Raw genomic sequence first — 9519 nt, 5'->3', positions numbered from 1 at the left:
GATAATCTTGTTTTCTTGTGCCCAATAATGCATAATTTCATTTGATAAACACGTTTAGATTGAATGGTAATTTATAATCAGTCACAAGAACGTCGAATCTGAATCACTTGAAAAAAACACGGGGGTGCTTAACTTTTTTCCAGGTGTATATATACAAAGCTGTGAATCTTTATTATGTGTATTATGTGTTCTAAAAACTACAAATATTTTTCGTAATTCATAATTAGTAACTAACGTTTACAGATAAATACATATAATAGACATTACAACCAATAGTGAATGGTTGCTTGGTTCCTCAACAATTATACGTTCAATTTTCTATATGCCTATCAAAGCAGCAGTAATAAGTATTTCTAAGAACTTAAGAGTGAAAGAAAAGAAGAATTTATAATAATGATTGCTAATCCAGTGCCGACGAGGCCTTTCTATAGTAGCTTTCAATACTAGGGCTCATTGTGGTCTCTATTTTATTATAATTTTCCACAGAAAAGCTGCCAAAGCTCTCCTCGTCCTGATTCCTCTTCTTGGGATAACCTATGTGCTAGTCATTGTCATCCCAACCCAAGAGACAGCCCAAGTGGTCTTCACCTACCTTCAGGCAACCTTACTCTCGACTCAGGTATCTTCCTTCTACGGCAAAGAACCATTACGTTGTTTATATTTTAAGCTAACATTTACAAGACTTTTGTGTGGAAATCTATTACAATTAGAAACGAAAACAAACGCATCCGGTTGCGATAGAGAAAAGTGTATTGTAATATAATAACTAAACGAAATATTTAATTTCATTGATCTAGATTTTATTTTTGTAAGAGTATTTTTGTCAGAGCTTTTAGTATTAACACAATGAAAATATTTTATACAGATTCATAAACACTTTAACGTTTCTAAAATAGAAGTGTTAGATAAATTGGCCATCATCTTCATTTTAAGTATATACACATATAATATGAACGTGTATATATATATATATACATAATATATGATATATACTAAATTGTTTTGTTATGTTACTTTGGATTACACGTTCGGAGTAATATAAATAAAATAAATGCAAAAAAAAACTTGCAAAGTTTGCAGTCGACAACCTTTTCGAAAATTATTAAACAAAACCAAAGTAAAGAAGTTTACAGTACAAGTGCTCAGGACAATTACAAATAAAGTTGCTGGAATCCTGTTTAGAACAAGAGATATAATTTATCTGTGTTTTTAAGGCTTAAAACTTTCGTGAAAAGAAAACATTTATTTCAGTTTTCTGCTGATTTATTTTCTTTTCTTGTTTTAGGGATTTACAGTAGCTTTTTTATACTGCTTTATGAATGCCGAGGTAAGAAATACTTTTAAATTTTTAATCAATAACTTTTTGTTTTAATGTCAATGAGATTGTGTATAATTATTATTCGTTCAAGTTAAAATTACTTTAGAGTTATGCATTAGAATAGAAAACACTGTTATATATGGCAAAATAAAAGTCCAGCAATATGTATGATAAGCAAAAAATAATAATGAATGTGTTTACTTAATACCACCTGTTGAAATACAAATCAGCTTGAAATACAAATCAGTAAACAGTACGGAAATAGAAACATCCGCAGAAAACATGCAACAACAACGTTTAAACAATAAACAAAATATTAATTTTTTGAAGATAAATATAATCAAAAAGTCAAATTATAAGTCACTAAACTTGGTACATACGAAAAGAAGTTAAAAAATACGTAGTTTATTCTACTGTTTCTTACATATTTTAAATACATAGGCTACTCTACTGTTTCTTTCATATTTTAAATACGTAGGTTATTCTACTGTTTCTTTCATATTTTAAATACGTAGGCTATTCTACTGTTTCTTTCATATTTTAAATACGTATATTTAAAATATGAAAGAAACGGTAGAATAGCCTACGTATTTAAAATATGAAAGAAACGGTAGAATAGCCTACGTATTTAAAATATGAAAGAAATTATAGAGTAACCTACGTATTTAAAATATGAAAGAAACAGTAAAATAACCTGTAGGTTATTTTACTGTTTCTTTCATATTTTAAATACGTAGGTTACTCTACCGTTTCTTTCATATATTAAATACGTAGACTATTCTACCGTTTCTTTCATATTTTAAATACGTAGGTTATTCTACTGTTTCTTTCATATTTTAAATACGTAGGTTACTCTACCGTTTCTTTCATATTTTAAATGCGTAGGCTATTCTACTGTTTATTTCATATTTTGCAAATAATGCGGTCTTGAAGTCTATACCAATATTGTGTTAAGTTCAATATTTGTGACATGATCTTTTTTTATGCTTTTTTGTTGGCTTTATATTGTTGTTATTCTGCTGTGTCTAAAGTTATACGTTGGCTAGCAAGCAACAAAACATATTAAAAATACTAATCATTGAACTACATATAAATTTATCTCAGGTGATAAATAATACTGAACCATTTTTATGTACGATCTACGTCATCGTTTTCATCATATCATTTGTAAAGTAAAATTTATTCTTTCTGTGTAAATCTTAAATATCTTCATTAATTCCAGATAACTTGAAATTATATTCTGTATTAATCAAGATTTCGGCAAAATATTGGCGAAAATTAGTTTACAAATATTTACGTCTTTTGTAAAACCTTCTGTTTTTGTAGAATAAACATTTTCAAACAAGACACAAATATTAAATAATAAAAAAGAAAATAAAATATGGAAGGAGCGAAGTTTTATCAGGCAATTATTTTAGTTCGTATATTTCTTGTTGTTGATGTTGTTTAATCACTTCTTTACTCTTTCCTTCTGTATAGGTTTGAACAACAATTTTATTGCTCAAAAGATCATTTTTATGCCTGATTTTAATAAAAAAAATATCACTGAGAAATTTTACAAGATATATTTCGAAAAATAATGTCTGTCCAATCGACTGTAATCTATAGATAATCCATTACATTCTTAGATGAAAATAGATAAAATTATTGGAATTAAAAATTGTGAATAGTAAGACATTACTGTAATATATAAATTCAATTTACAAATCCTTAGAAGTAAATACTTCTAGTACTTATTGCACTTCTACTTCTAGTACTTATTCTAGTACTTAGTACTTATATAAAAATATATTATAGGTTTTGTTCAAATTTCTTTTTAATCTTTATTTTCCAGCTTCATTTTACGTACCATTGTTTGGGTGTGATATTCTTTTTCTGATAAAACTAACTTGTCAACCAGTTACGTTTTTGTTAGGTACATTTGCCTAGTATTCATTAACCATACGAGTATTTCTTTTGTTTAATTTTTAGAATATTTGGGTTGGTAAAACGAACAGCTGGCAATGTTCGAATGAAATTATTCCTGCTTAATTAAGGAATTGCCAATAAAATACATTTTTTGCCCATTTTTGGCGAACATTCTATATTCTCTGATATACAAAAGAATAGCAGTTAGATGAAGCAATGCTACACTATTTGTGACCAGTCAGAAATGAATTTAATCGTTACGCATCCGTAAACAGCGTAAAGTGATTTTAGAAAAGGTATTGAGTACCGGCATAGAAACCTTTTTACCAAATTAGAAATATTAAAGAGAATACAGTAGCTCAGTTTTTAATCTAGAAATTTACACCTTTGACCAACCTAATAATCCATGTTACAACTGTGTGCTATATATCAATATAACGTAATACATTCAAACCTGAGTGTATCAGTTAAACAATGGCCCCTTACTGTCGTATAAAATAGTACTAGTGCTATGGGAATTGATTCGGGATTATATATATTGTAGTTGAAAATGAAGGAAAGACACTATTGAAATCGGTAATATACGAGTATATAACGAAATTTATGTTATAAGCAGTACTTGAAGAATCTTCAAAATTTGTTTATGAGAAACTTTGAATTACTATTTATAGTGTCAATAAAATGTTGCAGCAACTACTCAAATAAAATACTAAAATAATTTATTCGTAAGTTAGAGAGTTGCTACTTCCATGCAATTAAATTCAACTCTAATACGGCCGCGAATAATCCAAGTTTGTCTAGAAAGTTTAAGGAAACATCCCAACGTGATTAATAATAATTTGAACTCATACATCGCCAGGAAGAAGTAGCATTTCAATTAAATATTGTTCGATGGGTGTTATTAGCAAAACTTATGTTTTACTCATAGTTTTTACTGTTAACTTTTATGTAGGTCTAAGTATAATGATTTTATTTGGTAAACTTATCTTGTGATACTAAACTAAACTATCACTTTACCAGTTGTCTTAATAATCATTTTATTTACTACAATAAAACTCGAATCTTTTGTTTACACTTTGAATAGTTATAATTAAACTCTGTATTCTAGAAGTACAAGAGAATTCTTTCGTTTTGATAATGGAGTATTTTTAGTTTTAATGATATCGAAATTAAACTTAAATTTATTTCACATAACGTTGTCACTCTCATTTGTTATTCTCCTCTCTGCCCTTTCCTTCTATTGATTGAATAGAATAATTTTGGCATAGCCCTCGAGGTAACGAACGTTCTGTTGATAATAGCAAAGCTAATAGAAATATAACTCGCATTTATAGACATATTTATTAAAGTCATTCCTAATGGTGACTAAATAATATGTCGAAACATGTAGAATGTATGAGACTGAAGTTTTATCTTTATATAATAGATTATTCGGTAAATGTTTTATTGTATTTTGAGACTGTAGACAGTCTCATTTAAAAAGTTGTAATTTTTACTATAACTGTGACGTATACAAAATTGCACACAAGTATCATTTTAACTATAATAACTTTAAAGTCAAACGATTTGATTTATTGGAAAGGGTTCAGTGGAGGGCTACTAGAATGATTCCGGAAAATAAAGGGTTATCTTATGGGGATAGATTAGTATCTTGTAACATATTTTGTCTTGAAAAAAAAGAGAAGGGTAACGGGTGATCTTATTGAAGTTTACAAGATTATCTGGAAGAATCAATAAGATAAAAGCCTCTGATTTCTTTTTGCTATATTCTGAAGATAATAGAATGAGAAAACAAAAACTTAAGATTTAGAAAAGGCAGGCAAGGCTTCAGTTAAAAGTGTTTATGGCTAATGGTTGTAGTAACGGAGGCCATCTACTTTACAAGAGTTTAAGAGTGAAATCGACAATATCCTATAAAATAAAGGGTGGGTTTAGGTTTTTACTTTACCACTGTTTCTGTAGTGATAACTTGAAGGACCAAATTACTCCTTGTTGTCTCGAATCAGGTAAAATTTGTACCCTAAAAGTTTGGTTTTAATGTAATTAGTGTAACCAAAGTCATAATTTTACGTCAAGATTATAACTTGACGAATGTTTAGTTTAAAAAAAAAGAGGTACTGACAAAAATTAATTTCATTATTTTCTGGTATATCTAAGTATGTATATGTGTATATATATATATTTGCTTCTGTAGGTACGGAACACCCTTCACTATCACTTGAACCGCTGGCGAACGTTGCGTAGTGTTAAAGAGAGAAGGAGTGGCACCGTCAGTTCAAGAAATAATCGCTTTGGTGAAAGCATGAAAACCTTCGCCACTGACGTGAAAGAAAACTGCAGCTACGCCACTACCACGTCAGTTGTTAGTGGTGGCTACAACTTCACGGAAAGGCCAAAAAGCAGTAAACGTTCAGCCCAGATAACTATTGAAGAAAGAGACTTTGTTTAAATATTGGACGGTGATATAAATACTTGAACATGTGCTGATCATATTCACGAAACATTTTTATTCGTCTAATTTCAGTATTTACACCACGGACCAAATTAAACATCATTGTTCGATATAAAATTATACACATTAGTAGTAGCCCAGAATAGTGATTGGAAAGATTTAGATCAACAAAACTAAAAATCTGTCCGGAAACCCTTCTAATTCAACTGAAAAGCAGAGTTTTAAAGAAAACAAAAAGCATATAGCTAAGTATATTTATATATATCAAACGACAATTCTGCCCTTTTCTTCGTCATTGCTACGATGTCCAGTTACTGTCACAACCAACTAACAATGGACATATATAAACAATGTTGTTGTTTTTTTCAATTATGCACAAAGCTAGACAAGGGCTATCTGTGCTCTGCCCTCCACGGGTATTGAAACCCGGTTTCTAGCGTTGTAAGTCCGCAGACATACCGTTGTGCCACTGGGGGGCTATAAACAATGTGTGATTTAGTTATGTATTTTCTGTAGTTCAAGTTTCATTTGGTAATATTATTTTCATCTGTATTATTCACGCAGTATTGACTCTGTTCTGACCCTCTCCAACAGGAAGAAAGGTCTGGATTACCATTATATTTTACACGTGACAAACATATTTTTTATCAACACTTGCACAGCATCACTTGAACTGTGAATTTTCGTAATATAAACCAATTTATATTTAGTAATTAATGTAACTTATCAAGATATATTGAGGAAAGTCTTCAAGCCTTAATCTAACAAACTTTACTCTTATTTGCCATAAATTCAACTATAATTATCAGTTAGCGACACAGGAAAACAGCCACTATAGTTGTGTGTTTGCGTATAAACTTTCCAAACAACTGGTCCAAAAGCAAAACGGCCTACATACAAAAAAAACAGACAAATAAAACTAGCATACGAAACTACAATGTGGGAAGATAAAATGTACCATAATAAGACAGGTATTTCCTGAAGTATATGACCCAATCGACAATATTGATACACCATCTATGAAATTTAAACCTCTTCACAGTCTCACGGGAGAAATAACTTAGAAGTAAAATAAATAAATAAACTATTCAGAGCAGAAATTGGTGCTCAAGTTTACAAAGTCCCGCTCTTAGAACCGCTATTCACTGCCAGCAGGTAGGCAGTGAGAAAGCAGTTGCTCCTAATAAAACAAAAGAGCAACAGAAAGTAATTCAAAAAAAAAGAAAAGAAAAGAAAGAAAAGAGAAATTGGGCAATTTGTCTCCTGGAGTTGGAATTCCAACATAAATATTGCAGTTACATTCCTGTGGGAATAGTAATGAACCCTAACCGAGGTAAATAATTAGTCCTATTACAAAAATTGAAAATTAAGTTTATACTCCAAAATCCTGCACCAGTTTTAACCCTGACCAGGTATATTTCTTTGATTTCTATGTGCGAAAATTTTTGTTTTTTGCCTACAGTCGTTTGACTTTACTGTTATTATCCACAAGATAAGAGGTGTTGTGGTATTACGCGCTCTTTCCTTTAGATGTTAATATTGAGTGTTGTATAAAGTTGTAAGCTATATAAATATATATATATATACTTTGTAAAAAGGGTAATTCTGTCCGATATGTGTGAGTGATTATTTTTCGTATCCTGTTATCAGCTTTTAACCATTTCTTATGTAAATAGCTTGCAGTATTGGGTAAGTGTATAAGTGAACAAATAACAATAAAATATAAGGCGTATTTCACTACTATGGAATCCATCTTTTTCTGCAGAGTTAGTTGTTCTTTTTCTTATTACTTTTGTTATTGCTGGAGTTGTTCTATTTTTGTCTTGAATCTAGAAAACTACTCTATAAAACAAGAAATAAAATAATAACTTCTAAGATTTTAGGAAAGAACTATTTTTCACATACATTACATACTTTAAACTGTAAAATCTTACAACAGTTTTTACTCTGATCGGGTATCTGAAACTACTTAATAAATTACTTGCGACAGTTGTTCTAAAGATGAGTTATCGACAGTTGTTCTAGAGATGAGTTGTGTACAATTGTTCTAGAGATGAGTTAGCGACAGTTATTCTAAGATGAGTTATCGATAATTGTTCTAGAGATGAGTTATCGACAGTTATTCTAAACCTGAGTTATCGACAGTTGTTCTAGAGATGAGATATCTACAACTGTTCTACAGATGAGTTACTGACATTGTTCTAGAGATGAGTTATCTACAATTGTTCTACAGATGAGTTGTGTACAATTGTTCTAGAGATGAGTTAGCGACAGTTATTCTAGAAATGAGTTATCGACAGTTATTCTAAGATGAGTTATCGATAATTGTTCTAGAGATGAGTTATCAACAGTTGTTCTAGATATGAGTTATCGACAGTTATTCTAAAGATGAGTTATCGACAGTTATTCTAGAGATGAGTTATCGACAGTTGTTCTATAAATGAGTTATCGACGGTTGTTCTAGAGATGAGATATCGACAGTTGTTTTAGAGATGAGTATGTACAGTTGTTCTAGAGATGAGTTATGTACAATTGTTCTAGAGATGAGTTATCGATAATTGTTCTAGAGATGAGTTATCGATAGTTATTCTAGAGATGGGTTATCGATAATTCTTCTAGACATGAGTTATCGACAGTTATTCTAGATGTGAGTTATCGAAAGTTACTCTAGATGTGACTCATCGACAGTTTTTCTTGAGATGAGTTATCGATAATTGTTCTAGAGATGAGTTGTGTACAGTTGTTCTAGAGATGAGTTATCAACAGTTGTTCTAGAGATGAGTTGTGTACAGTTGTTCTAGAGATGAGTTATCAACAGTTGTTCTAGAGATGAGTTGTGTACAGTTGTTCTAGAGATGAGTTATGTACAATTGTTCTAGAGATGAGTTATCGACAGTTTTTTTAGAGATGAGTTATCGACAGTTGTTCTACGAAGTGCTAGATTTTCCAATAATACTGTGCCTAGGGCCTACGAAAAATTATTAGTTGACTCAAAATTAAGAAAAGGAAATTGCTAAATCAAACTTAATAATTTGCTTTGATTCGATTACTTTAAAAACCTGCCTTTTTATTATAGTACATGTTCAAATGTTGAAGTACATATACAAATACATGTTTATTGTTAGATGTAATTGATATTTCACATGATATTTTGAAATATGTTTGAAGCATATTATGGATCCTTCACACAATTGCTGACTTGTTTCAAGAAAAATCTCTTTAGTCAACAAGCAACATACAGGTATAATATGTCTTAAGTAAATGTAAATTAAACATTAACTTTGCAGATCTTTTTGTTAGCTAAATCACAGATTAAATCTTCAAATTTCATTTTTCACAAAAAGCACATTCTCAATTGAGAATAGTACAATTAAATGCTGTAAGATGAGATTTCTGCTTGTTCAACATGCAGTTTGAGACTTTTCTTTTAGCTATAATTGATTTATCTTGTACTATATCTGAAGAATATGCCTTAAGATTAAAGTAATTCTAACGTCTGTTTCATTTTTTTAGTATTTTTCAAAACAATACATTGTCTGAAATCAAGTAAATTATCACAAACTGTCATGATGTCACTCTGAAAAATCTTTTTAAAAACCATTATATATCGAACACTGACATCATACATGAAAAAATGTACAATTTATGAGTGATGAGAAAATCATAAGTAAAATTATTAAGTTCTTTGAAAGATATTATTCTTATTTTGTTTCTCAGTTTTGATGTATTCGTTACGACAGCGGAAGTCACGCAACGCTTGGAGCATGCGCGCTGGAGTCTCTCGAAGGATCATGAATTTTCCTGGCAACTCTAGTTTGTTCCAGGCGCCCTCTGTTTTAGT

At 30.3% G+C, this 9519-nt stretch overlaps 1 protein-coding gene across 1 annotated transcript in view; it reads left to right on the top strand.

Moving 5' to 3' along the window:
- Positions 1 to 6226, top strand: part of LOC106473027 (diuretic hormone receptor-like) — a 34915-nt gene extending 28689 nt beyond the window's left edge. The window contains exons 7-9 of the mRNA XM_022402593.1: positions 487 to 619; positions 1286 to 1327; positions 5421 to 6226. Coding sequence (XP_022258301.1) covers positions 487 to 619; positions 1286 to 1327; positions 5421 to 5675 — 430 coding nt within the window. The 3' untranslated portion in view covers positions 5676 to 6226. The remainder of the gene's footprint in view (positions 1 to 486; positions 620 to 1285; positions 1328 to 5420) is intronic.
- Positions 6227 to 9519: the final 3293 nt, after the last annotated feature.

Source organism: Limulus polyphemus, unplaced genomic scaffold (assembly GCF_000517525.1).
Source record: "Limulus polyphemus unplaced genomic scaffold, Limulus_polyphemus-2.1.2 Scaffold126, whole genome shotgun sequence".
Classification (NCBI taxonomy): Eukaryota; Metazoa; Arthropoda; class Merostomata; order Xiphosura; family Limulidae; genus Limulus; species Limulus polyphemus.
Note: the sequence above shows the minus strand (reverse complement) of the source record. Positions and strands in the feature narration are given on the sequence as shown.